At 38.6% G+C, this 26129-nt stretch overlaps 3 protein-coding genes across 12 annotated transcripts in view; 1 reads left to right on the top strand and 2 right to left on the bottom strand.

Moving 5' to 3' along the window:
* Positions 1 to 26129, top strand: part of LOC6578095 (protein toll) — a 40075-nt gene that overhangs the window by 8329 nt on the left and 5617 nt on the right. For all 9 annotated transcript variants that reach the window (XM_044009273.1, XM_044009271.1, XM_044009268.1 and 6 more), the window contains one exon: positions 3044 to 3386. The gene's annotated coding sequence lies outside the window, so the exon portion shown is untranslated. The remainder of the gene's footprint in view (positions 1 to 3043; positions 3387 to 26129) is intronic.
* Positions 6488 to 11235, bottom strand: LOC6578094 (putative inorganic phosphate cotransporter). The gene is made up of 6 exons (XM_002003980.4): positions 11096 to 11235; positions 10851 to 11038; positions 10331 to 10777; positions 9880 to 10255; positions 7038 to 7276; positions 6488 to 6977 (listed from the first exon to the last, which is right to left on the bottom strand). Exons 1-6 carry the CDS (start codon positions 11142 to 11144, stop codon positions 6843 to 6845), a joined length of 1434 nt encoding a protein of 477 aa, XP_002004016.2. The 5' UTR covers positions 11145 to 11235; the 3' UTR covers positions 6488 to 6842.
* LOC6578093 (sialin) lies at positions 12195 to 14327 on the bottom strand. 2 transcript variants are annotated; one of them, XM_002003979.4, is made up of 6 exons: positions 14120 to 14326; positions 13840 to 14033; positions 13327 to 13773; positions 12893 to 13268; positions 12589 to 12827; positions 12195 to 12498 (listed from the first exon to the last, which is right to left on the bottom strand). In XM_002003979.4, exons 1-6 carry the CDS (start codon positions 14166 to 14168, stop codon positions 12328 to 12330), a joined length of 1476 nt encoding a protein of 491 aa, XP_002004015.2. In that variant the 5' UTR covers positions 14169 to 14326; the 3' UTR covers positions 12195 to 12327. The 2 variants fall into 2 exon arrangements, with proteins under 2 accessions (XP_002004015.2, XP_015021477.1); XM_015165991.3 differs by lacking the exon at positions 12195 to 12498 and having other exon boundaries at positions 12670 to 12843; positions 14120 to 14327.

Below are 26129 nucleotides of genomic sequence, written 5' to 3'. Positions count from 1 at the left end.
GCATTTGGTATAAATTATGACACTCGGCCATAAATATGGCCTGTACGGCCTAAAATCTCACTATTTGCCAGGAAATTCATTATTCAAAATGGCATATATAAGAAACATACGCATTTTTTTTTTTTTTTTTTTAATTTCATTTAATTAATATTTTGCTGCGAAAGCAGGAAAAGTTTTTTTATAGCCTTCATAGGAAAATCATGTATGTATATGGTGCAAGCAGATATATTTACCACTGAAAATTATTCAAACGTTAATTGTACTTTACATTTGCCTTTCGACAAAATAAATTTTTAGATTTGTTTTTATTTTAAATGTATTTCCCTACTGTATTATTTCATTCATTCTCTTTTGGAGCACCCTTTAATTATGGAACAAGGCTAAAGTGAATTTAGTTCTTCAAAAGGGAAATATAGTATACTTCGTCAGGTACAGTGAAATCAATTACGCACAAACCAATTTTTGGGAAAAAGTTTCCATTGGAAAACGAGAAAATTTGCTGCTGCGTTTTATGAGGGCCATAAATGCAATGTGCTCATAGCTCACATATTCACATATGGGATGTTGTATGAGGGTGGTTGGTGGGTGGTGTACGGTGGTTCGTTGCGAATAGCTCTCGTAAATGGAGAAATGTTCGTCCATTGATATCAACGCATATATTTATTATACCCTGAACCCATTGAATTTGTGAAAAAGTATGTAACGGGCAGAAGGAGTCATCGCAGACGAGCTGAGTCGATATAGCCCTGTCCGTCTGTCCGTCCGTCCGTATGAGTGCGACGATCTCAGAACTTATAAGAGCTAGAGAGCTGAAATTTGGCATGCATACTCGTGTATACCATACGCAATACGAGTTTGCTTTATTTTTTCGATAACTCATCCGATAATCGAGAATAATCGAAAAATTGATTTTGTTTTTTCAGCCTAATTTGAACACTTTTAGACCTGGAGTCTTCAAATTTGCGTTGCATATAAAGTTAATAGATACAAAGATTTTGTAATTTACAGATTTTGGATACCACGCCCCCTTCGCCCCTAATTTGTAAAGTAGTAGAGATTTGTGCTCTGGAATGTACACACATTTTTACCATATAATTCCGCTCTAAACGTTTCATTAAGATCGTATGACTACAAAAGAAATTATTCAACAAATACATTCTCATAATATTGCTCACACTGCAGCGCAGCCCAAGCGCAGTCGCTGCTTACTGCGCAGTTAGCAGAGCGCGTTGTTATACGCGCGACTGGATGCATATGTATGTATGTGTGCATAGAAGAAGTGCAGAATGATTAGAATATCAGCTTAGAGGGTTCAGGGTATCTCCTAGTCGAGCAGTTTCGACTGGAGCCTTCTTACTTGTTTTTATAATATCAAGTTTTATGGCCACCGTAAATATGCATTTCTCTCTACTTTTCCCTTAAGGTTGTGCTTGAGTTTCGACCCGTATACCCTTCTGCACATGTCTAATCTACATGAAATATTTATTGCACCCCTTATATGGTTCACACATGGCTAAAAATTAATGCAATGTCAATACATTTAATCTTGGATTACATACTAAAGTGCCAAGCAGACCGTAGCCTAGTCAAAACTCTTTACCTAAAAGAAAAAGCTAACCATATACATATATATGTATATCACATTATATTTTATATTTAGTATAATTTTGAATATTTACCAACTTACTATATAAGATACTCATTATTAAATGCATATGCTAATAATAATTTGCATCTCCACCTCTGCCTCTACCTCTACCTCTACCACTACCACTACCTCTACTTCTACTTCTACTTCTACTTCTACTTCTACTTCTACTTCTACTTCTGCTTCTTCTTCTTACTTCTACTTCTACTTCTACTTCTGCTTCTGCTTCTGCTTCTGCTTCTGCTTCTACTTCTGCTTCTGCTTCTGCTTCTGCTTCTGCTTCTTTCTGCTTCTGCTTCTGCTTCTGCTTCTGCTTCTGCTTCTGCTTCTGCTTCCCCACTTCACTTCTGCTTCTGCTTCTACTTCTACTGCTTCTCTACTGCTTCTACTTCTGCTTCTGCTTCTGCTTCTGCTTCTGCCTTCTGCTTCTGCTTCTACTTCCACTTCCACTTCTGCTTCTACTTCTACTCCACTTCTACTTCTGCTTCTCTTCTGCTTCTGCTTCTGCTTCTGCTTCTACTTCTGCTTCATCTTCTGCTTCTACTTCTACTTCTACTTCTACTTCTACTTCTACTTCTACTTCTACTTCTCTTCTGCTTCTGCTTCTGCTTCTACTTCTACTTCTACTTCTTCACTTCTACTCTACCCCTACCTCTACCTCTACCTCTACCTCTACCTCTACCTCCCTACCTCCCCACCCCACCTCTACCCTACCCCTACCTCTACCTCTACCTCTACCTCTACCTCTACCTCTACCTCTACCTCTACCTCTACCTCCACCTCCACCACTACCACTACCACTACCTCTACCTCTACCTCTACCTCTCCCATCGCCGCCACTTCATTTCATGCCCACACCGTAGCAAATTCAAACTTAAGTATTTATACCATTTTCAGGTGAACACACTTTAATTTGTGGAGACTTCCACGCCTTATTACGCCGTTACATAGACTTGAACGAAACCATTATACCCTGAATTCCCACTTTCAATCGGTTCAGGATATACAAAAAATAAACAAGATTATATTCTACTACCAGTAATACAATCATTCTTTTTCTAACGTAAACACGCTTCGATGTATCCTTTGCACACATAGACATTTTATTAGTTTTATGTGTTTGGCTAAACCCTTTATTCTTTGACAAATTTATTACAACCTTGTTGTTGTTTTCGTTGCTGTTATTATTATTATTATAGGAGCTTGTTGCTGTTGTTGTTGTCGCTTGTGTTTTCGGCGCTTACGCATGCATTTACAGTAAATTATATGGAATTGTCACTGATGTGCGACGAAGGTCACTGAATTTCTCTAGACACAAGCTTTGAGGACTCATGCACAATATGTATATGTATGTCGATTTCAAATATATTAATTCTCGTTCTATTTCTTTTTCAGCTTCACAGAAGTCAGCTCCATCTGTATAGTTCTACTCAACTTAACACACAGTTCCAAAAATTACTTCAATGTCTAATTAAATATACGCATAGATATAAATATATTTGTGAATTATCAGTACGTGCTTCAGATATCATGTTTGAACATTTATCGTCTGCAAAAAATTATCAAAAGCAAAATTTACAAATGAAAGTGATGTGCGGAGTGTAAAGTAGAGAAGTTGAAGAAGTATTATCAAATGATAAATCTTACATTGTGCTTGAATGAAAAGTTGGCGTTGGATTGGAACGTAGTAAAAATGAAGTTGAAACGATCGCACGCTCGAGTCGAATGAAAAACTAGGGTAAGTTAAAAAGAAACAATTTATTCAGTATGAAAAATAGAATTTGTATATTAAAGTTAAATGAATATCTATAAATTAGTTATGGTTTGTTCCAATGAATTAAATTGAAGAGAGGGAAAAAATGTATCACCTACATGATTCCCTAAAAATTAAAAATTAGAATACTTTAAATACCTTCCATATAATAATATTTAGATACTATTTAAATAATACACGTTTGTAGGTCTGTCTTTGCTATTTACATAATGAACTTAAATGTCTTAATAAAATACTAGACTGATTCGTCCTTTAACTAATACTAGTATTATGTAGCATCCCACTAAATAATAACAGATACTATTATATTTGATCAAACCTCGGCGTATCGAATAATACAATTCTAAAATTTTAAAAAGTACTATTATATATTTTATTGGAACATACCCCCTAGGCTCATTCAACTGTAAAGTAAATCAATAATATTTAGACATATACTCTAACCGTAGATGATTATCACGTATGCTCTATTGTTAATCTAGAATTTTGTTGGTCCCCGTAGTATTTAAAGTTTAATATATACAATTTTGGTAGCTAAAATTTGGCAATAGAAACACAATCGGATTTGTTGCCAAAACATGTCGCAATTGTGCATCACTTATTTTGAGCGCTGTCGAAGGGGCGTATGTGTAATGCATTCGCAAGAAGCTGCTAACAGCGAGTACCTCTATTTACCAAACATCAATATTTAATGTCACGCAAATTGTCAAAATGTTGACACAAATACAGCTGAAAATGTCCAAGGTAAGGCAAACAAAAAGTTGCCAACAGAAATCATAGACAGTCAACAGTTCCCCAATTGTATGGGTATGTGTGTATGTGATCATGTGTGCGTGCATGTGTGTCGGTTGATGTTTACCAGGCCATTCACGCTTCAGCCTGCTTGTGTGTGTCTTTGTCCTCTCGGTCCTCCCTGCCTGTGCGTCCTGCCAAAGGCACACACGATTTCAAACATGTGGGGGTAATTGTTTTATGGTCCTCGCGGGACGCACAAAAACAAATCTAAAAAATCATTATTTTGTAGATTTATGAGTTTAAGTTTGATTTAATTTTTGTCCGACTTTTAAGTGTTCTGGCTATAGAACTGACAAGAAAAGATTTTAGTTTTGATTCACAGTGTAAAACGCGATAAATCTTTAGAATATTTTGTTGTTTCTTGCAATTAACACGTTACAAGGGGTGTATTCGAATTACTTTTTTATAATTTAGTATATCCGGTACTTCAGTAATTTAATTGTCGGTTTTCCCTTTAGATGGGCCTATATGTAACTATATATACTCAAAACATATCGGCTCTAGCAGTAGTCATCCCGGTTTATAGCTCTGCCGACAAAAATAAGCCGGATAGAGGGACGGACAGCTAATCAGCCCGTTAGACGTTCGTTCTCGTCGCAATAACCGAACAGTTATGAACAGTTATTTCTTCAGGTTTATTTTTTAGTTTGTTGTACAGTGCTTATCATAATTATAGCCCACCCTGCAACTTAAACTTTGAGCCCGTTGTAACAAAATTTTTAAGGTTTTTTAAAAATAAATTTTACAGCACATTATAGACTGGAGCATGTTCAGTAGATTTTATCAAAATTTTAGTTCAATTTATGGAAAACTAAGAAAGAACCGTTAACTTTTGCTCTGTGCTAGCATTTTTGCTTGCATTTTTGTGTATCATAATTATAGCCCACTGTCGCAAATTTGAATTTATTAAGTGCGGAACAGACTTTTGGCTTTGCAGACATTGTAATTAAGTAAATTTAGATAGTTTTTAAGAGATGCCGCTTGGAAAACAATTATCTTATTATGAAAAGGGCCGTATTTTCTCACTTTTCGAGTCAGGAGAGTCTATTTCGAGTATTTTACGAATTTTGAAAAAAAGTCAAAGTGTAATTAAAATTTTTTTGGATAACCCCGAAGAATAAGGATCAAGAAGACGTACTGGGTGAAAACCGTTACTAATTGCGCACGATAAACACAAAATTATTAAGAAAGCCAGCAACAGCTCAACCGCTTGTACAGCTTTGGCCTCACATGTGGGCGAATCTATGTCAGCGATGACTGTTTGGCGAGTACTTAAGAGCTCAGGAATCATAAATAGGTCTAAACTGACCAAAGCATCCATGTTGCTAAGTCGCCACAAGGTTGCTCGACTTGGTTTTGCCGATGGACATACTGCGACCGATCTGACATACGCGCGTTTGAATCATCGTCTTTTGGCTTACAGTATATTTATAAATTTTTACCCTAACAGGTCGTATTTTCTGATGGGAAGAAGTTTAACCTGGATGGTCCTGATGGGTTTGATACTTATTAGCATGATTTGAGGAAGGATCCTATGTTTTTTTCAAGGACAGACTTTGGAGGTGGCTCCGTCATGATTTGGGGTACATTTTTTTCATTTGGTACCTGGGAATTGAAGTTTGTAACGAACGGAATGAACAGTGAAGAGTATATTCAGGCTCTGGATAGTAGTCTTAATCCATATTTAAGGGAATTACGTGAGAAACCAATGGTTTTCCAACAGGATAATGCCTGAATCCATGTGAGCAGACGTACAAAAGAGTGTTTGGAGGAATGTCATGTTGATGTCCTTGACTGGCCAGCATGTTTTTCAGATCTCAACCCGATAGAAAATGTCTGGGGTAATCTTGCAATACGTGTGTATGCCAAAAATCGCCAGTTGGGAACAGTTGGATATCTTAAAACGCAAATTCTAAATGAATGACAAAGTTTCGAAAAGGACCTTTTATTAAATTTTGTGGTTTCAATGAGGAAGAGAATTTTTGAGTTAACTAAGACAAATGGAGGCCGGACTAAGTATTAACATTAGTTTTTCCATTAATCCGCAACGAATTCGGATTTTTTTTACAAAAATATGAATATGGGCTATAATTTTGATACAGAAAATGGTGCTGTTTTTCCTTGTTTTTTACTTCTTTTTAAGAAATCGTTATTAAATCGTGAATTTTAAGTGAAAAAGTTTTTTGCCATTCATAATTGAAATATTGAACTACTCATTTTTGAAGATTTTGAGGAAATATTCGATTTGGGAAAAATTTTCAGCCGATTCGTTTAAGTGGATTAAAAGTGGGCTATAATTATGATAAGCACTGTATAAGAACATGTTTTAAAATTCTTTCTTGACATAAAGAGGTACGATTTATAATACAGGTTCTTAAACTAATTGAATTCCGATAATTGCATAGAAATGTCTTGCATGATAGTTCTACCAAACGGTTAATGCCAGAAGATGGAGAACTAATATGCTTCATTAATACATTTTCCTCTCCACCTTTGGAAATAAAAATCTTTGTAGTCCCATATACGCGCATACAAATAGGTTCACATCAATAATTTCTTTCTAACTCTCTCTTCGTCAGTAATATACTGATATAGTGTTTTCATGGAGTGCTGTCATTCTTTTAGTTAGGCTGTTTTCGCTGGGGCATTGGGATCGTACGACTGTACCTCGGCTGTGCCCCAAATCCAAAATACGATTGCTGACAAAACCAATATAGCAAAGCCCAGCCAGAATACGCCATGCCATTGAGCTACTGTCGTCTGTAATTTCCAATAATAAACGAGTCAAAAATAAAATGAATTTCCATAACTTTAACTTACTTGGGGTGTCATTAATCCAACAATAGGGGGGGCTGCCATGCCAGCCAAAGAACCAAGCCCGTTACAGATGGCAGTGATTGTGCCCGAGAAAGTTGGAGACATATCCATTGGCGAGAGCTTTTGGCCCACATAGTATGCACCCATTGTAAACATAGCCAAAACAAAGAGTGCAACCACTACATAGACGTCGCAGCCAGCGTACGACGCTGCGACAGTTAAGCCTCCTGGTCCAATGGCACCTAGGGAAACAACATGAAAAATGTATATCAACTGAACAACTGTAAAAAGCATTAGAGCTCTCACACATGTATCTTACACATTTATGTACACACATACTTTTAATAAACAGTCGGGCGTTACCGATTGCAGATTACTCATTCACAGCCCTAACGCTGTCAAACACCGAGTATATTGAAAAATTGAAAAACCATCGATAGTTATTCCCTTCTACATTTAGTACATCATTGGAGCTAGGATCTTCAAATTACATGTATAATTTATACAATTCTGATATTTGTTATATTTTGGATACCGGTTCCAAGCTGGCCGCAGAACCACACGATTTTTTTATACATATGGAAAGGATGAATGTGTGCCATCCTATTTTTAATGCGTACAAGCAAAAGCGCGCCTTCTAGCAAATGCTAGGAATTGCGATTGACTTCTGGATTTTCTAGCCGTTAATGTAGTTTTGTCAGATGACTCTCTGCTATGAAGTTATTCTATTTTAGTAAAGGCGACACAAGTCGTGATGGTAGAGTAGCGAGAGAGGGTTCAATTAACTCTCTAAGGTTTTTTTTTTGTCATATATATTGTTGTTTTTATAAATTTGATATTTTATTGGGAAGGCGCGAGCTTGACTGAATGGCACTCAATACTTTTCGTTTTCTTTGTCGAAAATTTTTATGAATTTAAATTGGTTTCTTCTTAAATATCCCGAAATGCTTATGCGTATAGATACACATACATAAATACATATATACAATGTAAGTCTAACCGCATAACTGAAAGCACTCCAGCCTTTCTTATGCACACGCTCATTAGTATGAGAGGATGTATGCACATATGCGATTGATTTATCTTTGCATTGTTTTTTAATTTCTGGCTTTTATTTGCTATATGACGTCCTAACAATAATGTCAATTCGTATTAATAATAATAATAAAATTATATGTTTTCGCCTATTAGGGCCGTGACAAATCGGACCAGACGATATAATGATTTTTAAAATTCTGCTATATTTTGGACACTATTGATACTAGAGACCTCAAATTTTGTATATTCGATATATTTCGACGGATATATATCCGCTCACATGGGGCGTGGCAAACCGAAAAGTTTTTATCTCCTAAAGTATAATAGCTAGATGCTTCAATTTGGATAGTTAAGTTACTAGAAATCTCCTCAATCGATAACCAAAAAATATTTTGTACGCCTCTTTAGCGGCGTGGCATATCGAAAAATACCCTGTAATTCTCACATTTTTGAAGCGCAAGCATTCAAATTTTGCAGTTAGGATACCGTTAGATCATTCTAAGAACTGACTAAAAATGAGGCATTTACGTCCAGTAGGGGCGTGGTAAATCGGAAAAAACTGCGTTTTCTACAATACTTAGCTATTAAATTGCTGATGGGATGAGAATGAGTATTCCGCAGTCGGTAACGCCCGACTTCAACGTTCTTACTTTCTTTATATATGTAATTGGCACACGCATATAAATTTCTTAGTTGCCCGCTACAAATGCCGATTCACCCCGCCTCTAGTGGGCGTAGATTGTCGTGGTTCAAAGTTCGAATCCCGCAGAAAACTTTTAATTGTTTTTATTTTTTGTAAAGATTTGTAATTAAAATTATATTTTTTAAATTTCATGAAAATGTTACCGTCCGTGTTATTATTAAGCCTATTAAGCATATATATATATATATATATATATATATATATATATATATATATATATATATATATATATAGATGGCATACGCATGCGACATGAATCGCAATTTGACACTACAAATGCCGATTGCCAGTTTATAGAACGAGCTAACAGTAACGTAATTGCAAAATGTTATTGCTTACGCTCAAAAAACATGAACGTTTTAGGGAATTTTTCCGATATGCGTTCATTGCGGAAATCGCACAGAGCCGCTATCGTTGAATGAGTATAACAAGTAAGAAAGTTGGAGTATAACTACAATCGAAGTTTTATAAATACATATGATGCATATTATATTATAGGCATATATAAAATTTGGAGACTATTTAAAGATGGGGATATACAATTGTATAAGGCTTTTAATAAAAACCAAATAGCGCGAGTTGTTTCAGATATTCTGAGACCGACGCGCTCACACATACGGACATACGGACAGACGGATGGACGGACGGACAGACGGACAGGGGTAAATCGATTCAGTTCGTCAAGAATATAAATACTTTGTGGGGTATGGAACGCCTCCTTCTGCCTGTTACATACATACATTTCAACAAAACCTGATTTCTCATTTTAAATGGTCTGTATCTATCTGAGTTACTACAGAGAAAATGTTCTCGAGGATTTCTAAAAAAATGTCTAGTGAATTCTGATAAGGCCCATTCGTATATTTGAACAGTATAGGAGTCGGTATGAAAAGTATGAAGCTAATCAAAATTCTATTTAAAGTACAACAAAGTAAACGTTTTTAATCGATTAATTGAAACAGAAACCTATCGATTATGTTACTTAACCTAGCCGGGTTGAATAAGCACTGCATATAAAAGTGAAGTCAAATTTCTGTACGACGGTAGGAACCGACGGACGGACGGATAGGGCGAGACTACGAATAGGCTGACTGGATCACTCACCAATAAAGTTAAACAATTTTCGTTCCAAGTTAATAGACATTCTGTTTGTGCGTATTAGCCAATCGGTTAAAAAGCCACAACTAATCGAGCTAATAAACATCGCAACGAAAGGCAGAGAGGTCATGATGCCATTTGAACGTATGGACACCCCAAGCACGTCTGCCATAAACTTGGGTAGGCAGGTGATCATAACATAGTAGCCCCAATCGTGTCCAATCTGAGCTACAATCGTTGCCGCCAATGGCTTGTTAAGTAACAGCTTTTTCCAGGGTATCGGCGGCTTTTCAGTTTTCATTGGTATTTGCTCTTCTAGGTAAGCCTTCTCCTTCGTTCGGATCCATGGATGTGAGCTGGCAGTGCTGTAGCAAAGTATGAGCTGCGAGGATACGAGTGTGAAATATCATAAGCGGACCATTAGCTCAACAGTTCAGTTCCCCAACTAAATACTTACGAAAAGTATTACCCAAAGAATTGTTAAAGAACCAAAAATGTAAAGGCATGCAGGCCAGTGCATATAATGCAGCATGAAGCCGGAGCCAAGGTTGCTAGTGACCGTTCCTGCGGTCACGCCGCTGTAGCAGATAGTGCCCAACGTGCCACGCTCTTTTTTGGGCACCCAATGGGAGAGCAGAGTGGTCATAGCTGGAAAGAGGGGTCCTTGCGCGAGTCCCATTATGATACGCACGGCAATCAAGCCCCATTGGTGGCCATAAATGATTGCGACTGGCGTTAGGCAAGTGGAAAGGGCGGATATTAGCATGCCGGTGGCTAAGACCCATTTCGCTCCGAATCTGTCAGCTAGTACGCCACCAGGCAGATGGGTTATTATGTACCCGATATAGAAGCTACCCAAAATAAACCCTTGCAATTCCTCAGACCATTTGTATCTGCCTGTGTACTATAGTCAGAAAAGGAAGTATTGCTCAATATAAAAGCGGAATAATAAATAATCTCTGCTTTCGCGCACTTACATCCGCTGCATGGGATTGGGAAAGTGATTTGTCACCCGGACATACCGCTCCTTTTGTAGAATTCGATCGAAGCTTAGGCACAACCAGTTCGACGATTACATGGGATAATGAAACACGATTCGTATACGCGAACAGTAACGCCAAAAATCCCATCAGAGCCACAGCAATGCGTTGCGGGACCAAGCAGCCTGGTCACGTTGTCATAATCATTAGAATAGATCTTTTATGAAATATGTTTGCCTTACCCTCGCCGCACTTGCGTCCCCATTCAGGTCTTGTATCTTCCTTATCCATTTAAGCGTTAAGAATATAGTTCATTTTTCAATAAAAAAAAACAAGAAATTTTGAACTTATTGATAATTTTGTCTTTATATTTATATATAAATATGTATACAATTTCAATCTGTGTTGTGACATAATTTATAAACATACTGTGACATATTCCATAAACATACTGTTTTTGGACAATTTCATTCAAAAATATTTAATCACATCTACAGCCACGATAAGATTTCATCCGCCAAAATGCAAAACTTGAATCGATTTTGCGATGCTCTACCCATCGCACAAGACATACGAACGGTCTCATGGATGAATACGGTTCGTTCACGCGATGCACGTGTATGTGTGCATAAAAGAAGTGCAGAATGATTGGAATATCAGCTTGGAGGGTTCAGGATATCTCCTATTCGAGCAGTCTCAACTGGAGCCTTCTTAGTTGTTTATATTATAGCTGATTGCGTGTGTGTATATGTATGTGCATGTGCATAAAAGAAGCGAAGAATTATCGATGTATTGGTTCCTAATAGGGCTCAGAGTTTTCTGAGAAGTATAATGATCGATGAATATCGATAAAAAGAAATGGGTATGATGTAGTCCGACGAATCGACATTGTATATCAACTCAGTCGAGACAAAGATCAAGCGAATACATACTTTATGGGCTCCGTCACGCCTCCTTCTGCCTGTTCCATACACTTGAAAACAAGCATTTCACCCGGATTTCCCATTTTGAATGTGTGCAGGGTATATAGCATATTTGTATGTAGTATATAGTCATGGACTGAGAACAACTTATCCATTATCGGAATGCACTTTAAGGCTTCAGTTTGAATTCCGTTGCCGGAATGAATGCGTTAATTAAGAAATATTGAGCCGCCCAGCTAGTCTGGTCACGCTTACCGGCCGCCCACTCACACACGCACACGTACACCTCCGTTATATCGATTTGTGGGACCTATCGTGACACCTTTATGTTTACGCGATTCATTAAAAGGGCAGACCGACGGCAAATCGATGACAATTTAAACGTATCTTAATGGAGCAAATGAATGACAAGCAGGAATGAAAAGGTATGCGAAAGTTAAATTATTGTGTCGTAAAAAGGGCGTAGAAAATAGTTACATCATATTACATATATACAAATATCATAAGTAGCTTGCAAAGTCGATAAAATTATTTAAACATTAAGTCAGGTATTATGTAAACGCGTCCAATGGTATGTGCGACCTCTTGCGTCTCCTATGCCTTGGGATCCTTGGATCGTAGGCCTGGCGATCGGCGGTTCCCCACACCGCAAATACGATGCCTGAGAAAGCCAGAATAGCAAAGTTTAGCCAGAATACGGAACGCCATTGCCTCATTGTAGTCTGCAATGGAACAGTTACATGGTTGTAGGGCTCTCTCGCTTTATATATCAAAATATGTATATGGTTCACTGATCGATCAGTTCAACATACGTCGGTTGTCATGATGCCAATAATAGAGGGACATGCCACTCCGACTACCGAGCCCAGTCCATTACAGATGGCCATAATGGTTCCCGAATAAGTGGGCGACATGTCCATGGGCGTTAGCTTTTGGCCTGCATAGAACGGGCCCATCGTGAACAGCGAGAGCGTGAAAAATGCCACTGCCCAACTCTTATTGCATCCGACATACGAGGCTCCGACCATAAGCACTCCTGGTAGAAAGGCGCCTAGGGGCACAGAAAACTTGTAGGTATTCGGCACAGCCTTGTGAGACTAAGCACGTTGGACTCACTAATGAGCGTGAATACTTTTCGTTCCACATTGAGTGTCATTCGTCTGGTGTGTATTAGCCAATCCGCTAGAAAGCCACAAAGCAGAGAGCTGAGCCACAGCGCAATGAAGGGCAAGGCGGTCATGATGCCGTTGGAGAGTATAGAAAACTGAAGGACATCGGACATATATTTGGGCAGGTAGCTGACAATCGCGAAGAAGCCCCAGTCGTGCCCCATTTGGGAGATGGCCAATGCAATCAATGCCTTGCTGAACAATATCCTCCTCCAGGGTGTTGGCAGGATATCCTTCTGTACTGGTATGTGCCTCTTCAGGTAAGCCTTTTCACCTGGCCTGATGAATAGATGCTCGTTAGGTGTGCTGGCGCATATTAGGACCTGTGTTAGAGACCATTAGGGCGGGAGTTGGATTAGTTGTAAATGCACAAATACTGACAAATGCGATCATCCAGAACATTGTCGCTGTGCCAAACACTATGAGGCACATCCCCCAGGGAAGGTAGTGGATCATGAAGCCGGAGCCCAGGTTGCTTACCACGGTGCCGGCGCTGACTCCGCTGTAACAGAAGGCGCCCAATGTCGAGCGCTCCCTCGGGGGCACCCAATGGGAGAGCAGTACGGTAAGAGCCGGAAAAATCGACCCTTGTGCGACTCCCATCAAAATACGCACAGCTATCAGGCCCTTCTCGTGGAAGATTTCGACTATAAGTGGAGTGAAAATAGTGCACAAGGCAGAGCACAGCATTGAGATGCCCAAGACCCACTTGGCACCGAATCTGTCGGCCAGCATGCCGCCTGGGATGTGGGCGACAAAGTAGCCGATGTAAAAGCAACCCAAAATAAAGCCCTGCAGCGACTCGGGCCACTCATGATTGCTTCTTTGCTGTGATCGTGGCGCGCTTGAATTACACAATGCTCGCCGAACGGTAAACATATTCACTCAACCTACATGCATTCTTTCCGCCCTCACACCGTCCTCGGGCGCACATACCCCGCTGCCCTTTCGATCAATCGGCTCCGTTCGATTCTTGTGCGCAACCAGCTCAAGGATAATGTGTGCGATCGATACACGGTTCGTAAAGGCGCAGACCAGTCCAAAGAAACCCATTGTCGCTACCACAATGCGTATTGGCAGCAGGCACGCTGGCAGGGTGGGCGTGGTCGGAGGAAATAGAATGTTAGCCTCAACGAGTAGTTTTTCGGAGCATACGCTTTCGTACGGTATTCACCTTTAGTGCATCGGTGCTGCCAAATGGGTTGTTTGCCAACCGTTATCATATTGTATGTCGTCTCTCCGCAATCGGCCTACGTACCATACATAATTTTCACATACAATTTTGAAAGGAATATTTGCAAGCTAAATTGGTCAAGGCAAATAAAATAATGATATCCATTTTGCTCAAACCTATCGTTGATATGTCTGACATATTTGACAATTGGCATAGAAACACATTTATATGTATAAGTAAATTCATTTAGAAGTTTATTCACAATGCATAATTGATTCTGCCTATTCGCTGAGTTTTTTGAATCAAGTAATCGTCGAGTACTATTATGGAAAATTAAGGGACCTCAATTTGCGGGAATCCCATGACTTGATCGCAATGTCTTTGAATTATTTGAGGTTGTATTGAGTTTTCCAATATCGAATTTTCTATATGCTCACAATATTTCTATTAGACTTAGACTTAATATCCTATCAAAAACTATTCAAAATGGGATCGTATTGGCGAACGAGATTACAAGGAATCGTTGTTCGGGTCGAACATATCATATTAACTATAAAATTTCATGAAATGGTTCAGATATTGCTTATTTGAATGCAGTAAATTGTAAAAGTTAGTGTAACGGTTAATTAAGTATTTATTCAGTGCTGCCTTTCTGCTGGCCTTGTGAGTGACTTTTACTAAGAACACTTTCTCCCTCACTTTGTCATTTCTCGCATTTGCTCCGCTTGAGCAGAGGTTCCACCTGAAATACTGGCCTTTAATTATGCTGGGAAATGTAACTTGGAAGAAACTATTTGCAACGCTAAGGCCTGTCATGATAAATTAGTCGAGTGGAATGCTTACATAATTTGAGTAGGCTCGCCTGAGGAGTCGCTGCCACTAAAAGCAAATTGGTGTAAGGCAAATACGAAATCGTATTTCATGTCAGACACGACAGTCGTATGCTACATACGACCACATATGGAAATACGTGTAAGGCATTTACACACATGTACAGTCAGATACAGATACAGACACACATATGGAAAACAAGTTGTGTTGCATTTTTTGGTTTCCCTTTACGTTATTATATTTAGCATTGCATAATGTAAGGCAGTAATTGCATTTATTTAGTCAAGTTTGAATCAAGCAAAAATCTGTTCTGGAAAATACTAATAAGTTAGCTGGATGTTTCAGCTCTGGTTCAAGCTGTAGCTGCCGTAGTTGCAAGCGGAAAGCCGCACATTGAGAACCGTAGCCGAGGTGGATGAAGTCGGCCGAGAAGAGGCCATAGGGCCATAGGGCCACTTAAATACCTGCGAAAGTTTTGCGAGCTTCCGTCGGAAATTGTTGCACATGCTGAAAAAATATGCAAGTGGCTTCCTATCAAATCTTCTGAAATGCACAGTAAGACAAGGAAATGCCGAAGGAAATTCATTTTCTTTTGAGACGCGCAGCGCAAAAACTTGCAAGACGAAAAGAAAAGCGCCAACCACCGCACTGTGAGCCGGCCCTTTGAGTTTGTGCATCAAAATGTTGCACAAGTGCTCGACACTCGCTGCGCTTTGCAAACAGCAAGCGCAACAGCAGCAGCAACATGAGCCCAACAACAAGTAGGCGTGCCCAGTCTTCAGCCCGACTTTGATATACCCTGTTTAAGAATTGGCCTTTTGCTGAAGTGAGATTAAAAAAATATTATTTCTTAAACTGAAAATAAATAATCTATTTCAGAAAAACATGTTTTATTTTTAGAAAGCAATTCTGAGAAACACTCCAGATTTGCGTAGATCCATTTTTGGTTTAGAAGTTAACTTTAAGAAGAACTTTAAGCAACTGTTTACTTCATGGCACTGAGTAGTCTTTGTAGGCTACATAAAGATTACTTCATTCTTCTTGTAATTCTACTTTAAAATAAGATAAATCTATTTCCCCTCATTTAAAGAATAATATTAAGTTTTTGAGATTATTAAACTTGATTAAGTAACAAATAAATAAATATACTTTTTGTTAGGCAATTAGAAGCCGAAAAAGATATCTAGCTGAAGTCTGAAGAAGATATCTAGTTTCCGAGTTCTATTAAGGTTTGAGAATAAAAACTCACTTTCTTTAAATCTTGACATAGGCATAGCACTAAACCCCTATGCCCTCCCTTGCCACTCGCAATGGGTATTGAATGCAAGGCGAAAAGAAAGGCGGGAAGCTCGTTAAAATTACAAATAGAAGCCAAGTGGCAGAAAAGTGCGCTCAAGGACACGCTTGGCCGTCTTCGGGAGTGTGCGAGCTCTATGCATAGGGCGAGGGCGCTGCCACGTGTGGGTGGCCAGGTGGCGGCTGGCTGTTCGACCGGGTGGCAACCCTGACGGGCCATTGTGGCACTGCTGTCGAGTCATGCAATGCAATTGACGCAGCAACTGAAAGTGCAACGCAGCGGCATTTGAATTTATCACGGCACCGAGACCGAGACCGAGACCTGCGCCAGCCTCAATTACCAAATGTTCTATGCCAGCCCAACTGGGCAACGGGGCAGCAGGGCGTGGCATGCGTGTTTGCCAGCGCATTAGCTAAAAAGTTTCTGTTTCGATAAACATTTTTGCTGCCGTTTGTTGTTGCTGTCGCATTTCGAGTTAGGCGTATACGGACGTGGCAGCATTTCTCTCAGCCATCCATTTCGCTTAACGAAAATCAATATTTGTTTATTTGTATGTCTGATATCATTGATACTCAGCCATGTTTTTAATGTAAAGACTGCAGGACTTCAATCTTGTCAAACTAAAACATTACGATTTTTCCTGAATTCAGTCTTAGCTAAGTTGCCTCAGAGATTCCATTAAAGTATTTCCAAGAGCTATTAATACTAATATATATGATTAATTTAATATTTTTATTAATATCATTGAATTCATATCACCAAGAGAACATGAAGTAGAGTATTTTGAATTCCTACCTCAATAGATTTTTAAGATTTGTAGACTTACGTTGCGGTTACGTTGTGTTACGTAGTGTTAATTTTTAATGATGAATCACTTACAGCGGAAGCGTGTATAATGGTTGTTGATAATGAAATGATTCCTTATCTGCATTGAAGAATTTGATGACTGTTTAATCCTTTCGCTGCACTAAAAGAGCAAAACTTTGTACGCACATTGATAGATGTTTGTCAGCTGATTCATAATCCGAAAATTGATGGTACGGCATTATAGTTGTCAAGGCACAAAAATGCAGAAATAAATCGCCAATCAAGGCAAGAACTGACATCATCTCAATTATGGATGCGCAATAAATAAGAGACAGGGAGACACGAATGCCAATTAAATTTGAATAAAAATGCACTTGCATGAATAAGCGATGCGCTCTGTGGTAAGTGACGTGCGAACACTTGCAACAACCGACACACTCACACAACACATGCACACACAATGCTCACATACCCACACATTTACAATTTACAACTCACACATAGAATAACACAGAAACATCCTGTCACGCAATGTGAGTTTATTTTGTTTGCTTGCTGGGCATCGTATCCGCATCCGCATCCGCATCCGCATCCGCACTCGCATCCTTTTCTTCCCGTTGCTATCGTTTTACGAGCTTGTAAAAACAAATGTGCATAATTTGTCCGCACAAATCACAGGCCATGCCAAAAAAAGGAAATGAAATTGCAGCCCAAACTGCGTACTGCAGTAGATCAAGGATACTGCACTGTTAATTTGGTTGCTAATTGAGTGAAACTGCCGTTGTCGCAGTAAGCTAAGGATTCAATTATCTCATATAGAAATGTGGATACATAGGATTTAGCATACAGTGGAAATATATCGAATAAATATCGAATGAAATTTTATGCGTGGCGTGGAAACATGAAATTCTGATGGTCGCTGTATTTCTATGTAGTGTCAATTTCAGAGTTGTGCTATTAACATAATGCTGTTAACAGCATAGCACGGTGAGATGCTGGAATTGGAATTCTTAGGAATTGAAGCAGCTGAATACATTTAAAATGAAGATTGAAAAGATACATATTAAAAACCACAAGATTGTGTGATGCGCAGTGGCCAGAATCGATCCAATGTCATAAATCGATATCCTATCTGGCAACGTTATCCTGGAATAGAGTGATGGATAAAAGTAATAGCAGATAAGCTGTCCTGGATTTTTCGAATGGATTTCACTCTTTACGGATCTCCTTGATTTTCGAGGACTTCACATTTCCATTCTTTCGGTTTCTTATCATAATCGCTAATATTATTTAGACTTGCTCAGCTTATAAATATTGACGAAAAGACTGTAAAAACAACTTGAAGAATCCATTGCTCTGCTATAAATCGAACGAGAAGAATTGGTCTCAGAATTTTGGAAGCAATTTGTTGGAGAAATAAAGGCTAAGTCTCTGCAAAAATTGCATAAGTTATATTTTATAATTAAAGCCTATTTATTTTGTAGTGTTGGCGATGAGATGTGCGATTTAGAGTGCTGGCAACAAACATGCATGTTGAGTGTGTTGGTTGATGCCACTGATATGACATGCATTATGGCTCTATAAGAAACATCAGCCTGCTGTCGAGCTGCCGCTCTTCCAGGCTGCGTAGCTTAAAGTCGGTCGGGATGGTCGCACAGCTCGGTCTGAATGACATAATCGAGCGCTGCAGTTTCCTCTGCTTCCGCCTGCTGGCATAGAGTTCAAGCAGCTTCCTGCTGCTTCCTGTTATGAGTTGACGATGTCATGACACTGGGCCCAGCTGCTCTTACATAACCAAGTACATACACAAACGCGCGCGCACACACACACTAGCGCATGTAGACATTAACTTTTTCTCAATTTTACTATCTCGTTGGAAAAGTTCTTAATTAGGCTGGCGAGCGAGCTTAAGCGAGCGTTAAAAATGTAAAATGCGAAAAATACATTGCATTTTCAGAAGACACTGAACGACTGCATCATACTCTCCTCACATTTGATCAGCTCTATAATTGTTCCCGAGATCTAAAACAATGAAATTGATCGTTTTTTTTTAATATCTGGCTTTCATTGAATTTTCTGATTCAAAAAGTAAACGAAGGCAGCAAATATTATGCCTTAGTCACAAGTAGTAAATATTTACCATAGAGTTTAAATGAAAGATTGAGGATGAAAGACGTAATACATATACTTATTTATATAGAATAGAGCTTTACAATTGAATTGCATGAATTTTGACCTCCTTAATTGCCGTGAAATCGAGTGTAATTAGTAGAGGTAGGCGCAAGGAAAAGCTAAGCTCTCGCAAATTGTAACATTTTTCAGTTCACTGCATCAAAGTGCCAAATAATCAACTGCAAAACTTTGCGCATTACGAATCGCTCGCGCAGCACCTTTTTCACATCTCATTAAGTTTCACTAGCAACAACAACAACATTGTGGTTTTGTGCCTCTCTCTGTGTGAGTGTGTGTGTGTACGCCCCCATGAGTGTGGGCTCTTGTAATTTATTGTATGTTTGTCTTTCACTCGACTGCATGCAAGAGGGAAAACTCTGGTGCAGCATTTGCATATTTTCTTTTCGTTTGAAGGGCGCGAAATGTTCATCAGCAATGGAAATTATAAATGAAAACAATTTGTTCCCAAGTTTTATAATCAAGTCAAGCAGTAAATATTTTTTCTAAGTGATTCCAAATAATTTTCATGGAATATATATTCATACATTCACAAGCATTGTTGCTTGTATATTCTTGTATTATTAACTTAACCTTTTCGACTTAGGATAAGTCTATTTAAGATTATATTTTCACTTAAAATGGAATATAATATAAATAAATCTAATATTGCAATATTTTGGGATCTGTCCTATAGGAGCTAAGGGCTAATAACTAAATGGAATTAAGTTTGGGTAATATAACTGTATGATCACACAAGTGGATGAGCGCTTTTGATTCACAATGCGATATGAGTCATTGGCTAGTCGATAAGTTCAGCAACTCTCCTTAATAGACCGCTCAATTCAACTAACTTTCAATAACATGGCATCTTAAAAAAATATTTTCGCTATATTACGTATACGCAGCGTTGTGTAGATACCAGCACGTGTGCTTTATGCTGGGACTGTTACGGGCAAGTTGCAGCATTTGCATATTTCTTTTTCCCTCGTATCTCAAGCGGACTATGTTGCGGACGAGGCACATCACTAACTTGGCCCACGATAAATGCAGACAACGAGCGAGCGCAACAATTTTCAGTGCAACTTTGCTGCTTATGCAAATAAAAGTGGCAAGAGATGACTGAAAGCTGTGCACACACGCACACACATACACACACACAGGCAGGCAGGCAGTTTGCATATGTGTGCGTGAGTGTATGCTTTGCTCTTGGCCAATCGTGCATAATTTATTCGCTGCAGTTGTTTTGGCCAACTGTTTCTAGATTCGTAACTCTGCAACGGTCGCACAGTGGGTCACATAATTGATTACTATGTACATTTATTTATATATTAGAGATTATAATTAATACAAAATTAAGAAAAAGTTAAGACATAAGCACTGGTAACTGAGGCCCTCGGCAGGTAATACTATATAACCTATAGGTTTTACCATAAATACAGTACAATCCGATTAGAACGATGCTCAAGGGACCGTCGTTATAAACGAAAGCCGCTATAATCATACAAGTTTTCTCATATAGGTTTCTCTGGAGACCAGAATTTTCGCATCGATTAGAGTTGTTCATTTTTTAAGCTGTAAGCTGACCGTAAATATAAACTCCTAGACCTTGAAACCTACACGCATTACGTCTGTTTCAAACATGAAAACTTTTGCCTTTTCAGTGAAATTGTTACCGAGCTTCAGTTAATTCATAAGCGTAGCCATTGCTACGTAGTATATTTAATTCTTAGACCGGGAAACAGAGTATCACTTAGTCGGTAAATTGTCAAACGTTTTTAGCGTCATTCACTACAGACACGTCTATTTCTGCACTTGCACACTTAAACAATTTGTTTACTAATCTTTATTTGATATCCCATTATGCAGTGCAGTGCAGTTTGGGCAACTTTGTTTTTCCATGAGCTTCAGTGACGGAGTAGTTGGGTGCTTAATGCTTAATAATATTAATATTACTTGCAGCTTCTTGAATCGCGAGTCAAAAGTTGATCCTTTGTATCCTTAGCATGGACAACAGCCTGCAGTTGCTCAAACTTTCGCTCAGCTCTGAAAATAAGAGGAAAAAACCACTTGAAGTGCTTGAGCTGCTCCGTTGCTTAGTTTGCCAGCTGTTTAGTCCTTAACCAGGCCAACAGCCTTCAGGTACACACATATATATCTAAATATGTATGTGTCATATATTTGCCATTCACTCTATAGAAGGATGTTATATACAGACACAAGCTGTGCGCGAGCTCAACATGAAACTTTGCTGCTAAGAAATTCGCTTTTCCTCATTTCGCAGCATGCATGCCCTGTGTGCGTGACTGGCGTGGGGTATGATGGACTCAAGTATATGAGTATGAGTATGTAGGGTATATCTTCACTGGCAAGGAACTTAAAGTTCAGTTATATTCATATGTATATATGTATATATGTATATATGTATATGTATATATAAATTTTGCTGCGTGTCTCCCAGTCATCACTTTTGTACCTTTTACTCGACAGCTTTTGCTAGAGAATTCGTCGCAGTTGGTGTCGCTTGCTCTTTATTTTGTGTTGCTGTCGCTTCATGCGCCGTTGCATTTGAACACTTGCGAATGTCCCTTACATCTGCATCCAAAGTTGACAGCAGCGCAGGAGGAAACAGCAGCAGCAGCAGTAGCAACAGCAAAAGTGGGAGCAGCAGTAGCAGGAGCAGCAGGAGGAGCAGTCGTAGCCGTTGAGGTCGGCAAAAGTATCTGTTTAATTTCACTGCAACCTTGAACATATAACAGTCGATATGTCAAAGGATGCTGCTCAATATTAAATATTTCAAAAATAATAAATATAAACTTAAATTTACACAGAAATTCAAATTATCGAGAATTATCGGGAACGAATTTTGTTCCAGGGGATAGAATTTTGTTTGATTTATCGCGATGTTCCACTTATTGGGGTTCAAATTATTGGGACTCGGCTGTATATGTTGTCTTATACCAAGCGGCTACAACGTAAAAGACACTTTAATTATTAAGATGATATTTATGTTTATTAAGATGTTATACAGATATATACAGTTTTGTTGTTTGTTAGCTATTTATCTTCAGCTACAAGATTTTCGAAAATTACTTACCTCTTATTAAGAGAGCCTTCATTGAATCTGATTTGTTGTGAATATATTGTATATGTATGTATATTGCTGTGATCTTTATTTAAGGTGATTTATTGAGCGCCAACAATCGCTTGTCCTTTCTGATATGCATAGACAAGCATGTGGATCGCGTTGACTGCCTAGCCAGGCTCAGAAACTCTTAACTCACATCTGGGTTTTTCAACGGCTATAAGAAACATATTTCTACTTTAAAATGTATATTTTCAGCCCATTCCCTTCAATAGGACTCCAGGATAAACTCCTTTCACTTTATGAATGAGTATAAAAAAGAGCAAAATTGAAATAACAGGAAACATTAAACGAATGTGTCACGGTCGAAATTTGTTGCTGGATTTTAAGAAATTCACCAAAGGCGAATTTCCGTCTGTTCCTATATAAGAGCTCTGCGCGAGCATTCGCCAATTCCGAGGATGGGCGCACAACGAGCTCCTATTATTTGGGCAAATGGGATACTGTAAAAAATGGGATTCAGGGCGAAAAGATTGTTTAAAAGAAACAGGAATGGGTCAGAAAATAAATATAAAATGAATGCCGTTCGAATAATTAATAATATCAAATGCAGACAACAGACATGAGAGGAGAAAATATGAAAAGACTTCAAAGGAAATAAAATCTCATATTCATTATATTCAATATCCTTTTAATCTGGGTTATTCGTCATTTTCAACTTTCAAGGCCTAAGGTCTGGAAGCACAAATCGGAAACAAGAAATAAACATAAAGTTCCAATCTTTCTGTATTAAGTTATGCCTTTATAAAACTTTAAAGTAGTCGAAAAACATTATATATATGAAAAGGCTTATAAACTACCCTCGATCCTTGTATGAATAGACTCTCTACAGTCTTTCTACAAACTGTCCCACACAGATTTCGTTATGCAAATGTCTGCTGAATGGTCCGCCGGGTGGCAACGAGAGGCGGTCGAAGGCGACATCAATCAGTTTGGGCTTGAACCACTTAAATGGGCATTTCACATAAATGTCAGCACTAAATTGCCACACACAGACACAAACTGCCACATATATATAATATATATGTATGAACATAGACAAATACAGACTTCATTTTACTACTTGGCTAATTTATGTCTGGCCCTGGCACGTGGCAGGCTACAAAGCGGGAGGGAAAGGGCCAAGCTGAAAGAGGCTGAAGCAACTGGCAACTGTCAACTAATGCAGTTATTATGGCAGCTTAAACCAGCCAGTGGAGCCAACAGCACCCACGCTTGCCTTTCCTCTGCTCCAACTCGCTATGCAATCTTTTGGCATTTGCTGCATCTCAGCTAGTTCCAGATGCTAAAGAAAAAGCAATGCAAATTAAATCAAAATTTGTACGAAACAATGTCCACAGCTTAGCCTATTGAATAAATAAACAGAGTAGCAGCTGTAACAGAAATGCGAAATGCGGTTCAAAACAAATTTCGTTTGCATCGCAGCTCTGCAAAGAAATGCTCCTTGTGAATCGCCACAGTCAAGAGGAGGCATAAGCATATCCAAAAGACTTCAGAAGACAATTAAACATATTGTTATAATTATTATTATTATTATTATTATTATTATTATTGCTATTATTATTATTTGTATTACCATTATTATTATTATTATTATTTTATTTATTATTATATTCATTATTATTAAAAGGGATTTGCACACAAAATGTGTGCAGGACAGTCTGTATAGCTATATTGAGCTGTATAGCTTTTGGATGGTCTCTAACCATTTGCAGAGCTCCAGGCCTTGCAAGTAAATCAACAGGGACATATAACAAGTAAATATGATATTTATTTATAGGGTATTTTCAGCTCATACTCTGGCCCTCATGCGTGCCGTTCTCTTATGCTCTGGTTGCACTCTCGAGAAAATCAAATTAAATAAAAACTGTCAGCTTTGCAAACAAAATCAAGTTTTGGTTTCAAATCAATGAACCTACATAAAACCTTCAACAGCTTTCAAAAACTCACAGACCAAGTTCGCAGCAATCGCAACGATGCGTATACGCAACATGGCCGTGTGTGTGAGCTTTGCGTGTGTGTGTGAGCTTTGCAAGTTGATTTCTGGAGCATGAAATCAACAGACACTCTAGAGTCGAGCAACAATTGCTTTTGATAGTCACAAAGTTGTTTGCTTTCGTTATTTTTAGTCTAATAAATTATTTTAAGCGCTATGCAAACCCACCGAACAGCTCAAACGAGATGAGAAATAGCAAGAAAAGGGAGCACTCACAGATATTTTGGCTTTATGTTATTTAGCAGCAGCAAAAGCTCGAAGCTCACAGAGAGTGCAGTAAAGACTGATAAGTACATAGCGCCGTACGGAGCGTATGCGTAATTTGTCGCCTGAGAATCGCCTGTCTAATTGCTTGTGAAATGGTTTCTCCCTTGGTTGCTCCCTTTTTTTCGGGTTGTATGTAACATGCGTGCAGAGCTCTACCGAGGCTTTCATCTCGTATACCTACAATACCAGTTCTCTTTCGGTCGGGGAGTCGCCCAAAAAGTATTAATTGAGTTTCAGCCCGTCATCGTGAAATTGTATTATGAAAAACTGGCAACACGGTGTTCAATTTGTACGTGGCTGGCACTACAATTCGGCAAGTTTGCTGGGGGTCCTGCGTGCGATGGCCTTGCCGGAGTTGAAGGCCAGCCGCGCTGCTCCAGCTATTGATGTGATTGACTTGGCCTTTAAGCGCTTAATTTTTGAGTACTCGCACATGTCGCACGTCCCACCTCTCCCCAAGGCTTGAAATTTCTCCTACCAAACCCCAGTCAGAGTTCGTGCTTGACGTGGGCCTTCACCCAGCTGTCAGGGTTTCTTGTTGTTGTTGCATTTCTGGGGGAGTGTCCTATACCTAAATATTATGACCGTCTCGTTTAACTTAAGGTTTACCTTAGACAGGTATTTAAGAAAGATTTATTTATACAAACCGCAGCTAAAAACGATTACAAAATCGATTTTTTTTAACATACACTGAAATGAAATTCTATATATAAAAGAAAGAAGTAAGAGTGCTCTGAGACTGCTCGGCTGTAGATGCCTTAACCCTGCAAACATGAGACTATCTGCACAAAAGATTCAGGCCGTGATAACAACAATAACATGTGGGTAAATGCCGAACAAGGCTCTAGTATTTAAAATACGTTTTCTTCCGATGTGGGCCAAACAAGGTGTGGTATCCATAATCTATAAATTACAAAATTCACTGCAGGAATTTACACAATAAATCTAAGATCTCTACTTCTAACAGGACTCAAATTACGCCCAAAAGCCACAGTCAAATTATCGATCATTGTCGATTAAATAAAATGGCTGAGCTATCTAAGAATACGATTAACTTGTACTGGGCAAGATATACATACATGTCAAATTTCAGGCGGACAATTCTATACAAAATCATTCGTCTGCCTGGTATAGTTTTATTTGTGTATTTATTTTATTGACTATGTATTTATGTGTGCAAATAAAGTACAGGGGAATCCCAATAGTTCAAAGAGGCAAGCGACCAGCATTTTCTACGAATGACATAGTTGTACGACTTGTCAAGACTTTTATTTAACGACACTCAATTAACCTATTAGGTATTAATGTGGCACTATATTTTCAAACATTAGGGTATTCTTCTTATTTCTGACGTTTCTATTCAAAGAGTAGATATCATCAGCTAATTTTAATTATTCTGCCAACACATTTTGTTTCATTATCAAAGAAAACAAACAAAGTTCTGTTTCTGCGCGATTGCTCTGGTCTTATGCGTTCGCTTACTTCATATTATTAAAGA

This window comes from Drosophila mojavensis, unplaced genomic scaffold (genome assembly GCF_018153725.1).
Source record: "Drosophila mojavensis isolate 15081-1352.22 unplaced genomic scaffold, ASM1815372v1 contig_49, whole genome shotgun sequence".
In the NCBI taxonomy this organism is placed as follows: Eukaryota; Metazoa; Arthropoda; class Insecta; order Diptera; family Drosophilidae; genus Drosophila; species Drosophila mojavensis.
Note: the sequence above shows the minus strand (reverse complement) of the source record. Positions and strands in the feature narration are given on the sequence as shown.

What these genes read in the sequence shown, in the direction of transcription:
- LOC6578094 (XM_002003980.4), bottom strand. Translation starts at nt 11,144, where the DNA reads ATGGATAAGGAAGATACAAGACCTGAATGGGGACGCAAGTGCGGCGAG. An exon ending in TTCTTTGGGTAATACTTTTC is followed by an intron (nt 10,256 to 10,330) that starts GTAAGTATTTAG and finishes GTATCCTCGCAG; the next exon opens with CTCATACTTTGCTACAGCAC. An exon ending in TTGGATTAATGACACCCCAA is followed by an intron (nt 6,978 to 7,037) that starts GTAAGTTAAAGT and finishes TGGAAATTACAG; the next exon opens with ACGACAGTAGCTCAATGGCA.
- LOC6578093 (XM_002003979.4), bottom strand. Translation starts at nt 14,168, where the DNA reads ATGATAACGGTTGGCAAACAACCCATTTGGCAGCACCGATGCACTAAA. An exon ending in AAAAGTATTCACGCTCATTA is followed by an intron (nt 12,828 to 12,892) that starts GTGAGTCCAACG and finishes CTGTGCCCCTAG; the next exon opens with GCGCCTTTCTACCAGGAGTG. An exon ending in TTGGCATCATGACAACCGAC is followed by an intron (nt 12,499 to 12,588) that starts GTATGTTGAACT and finishes GTTCCATTGCAG; the next exon opens with ACTACAATGAGGCAATGGCG.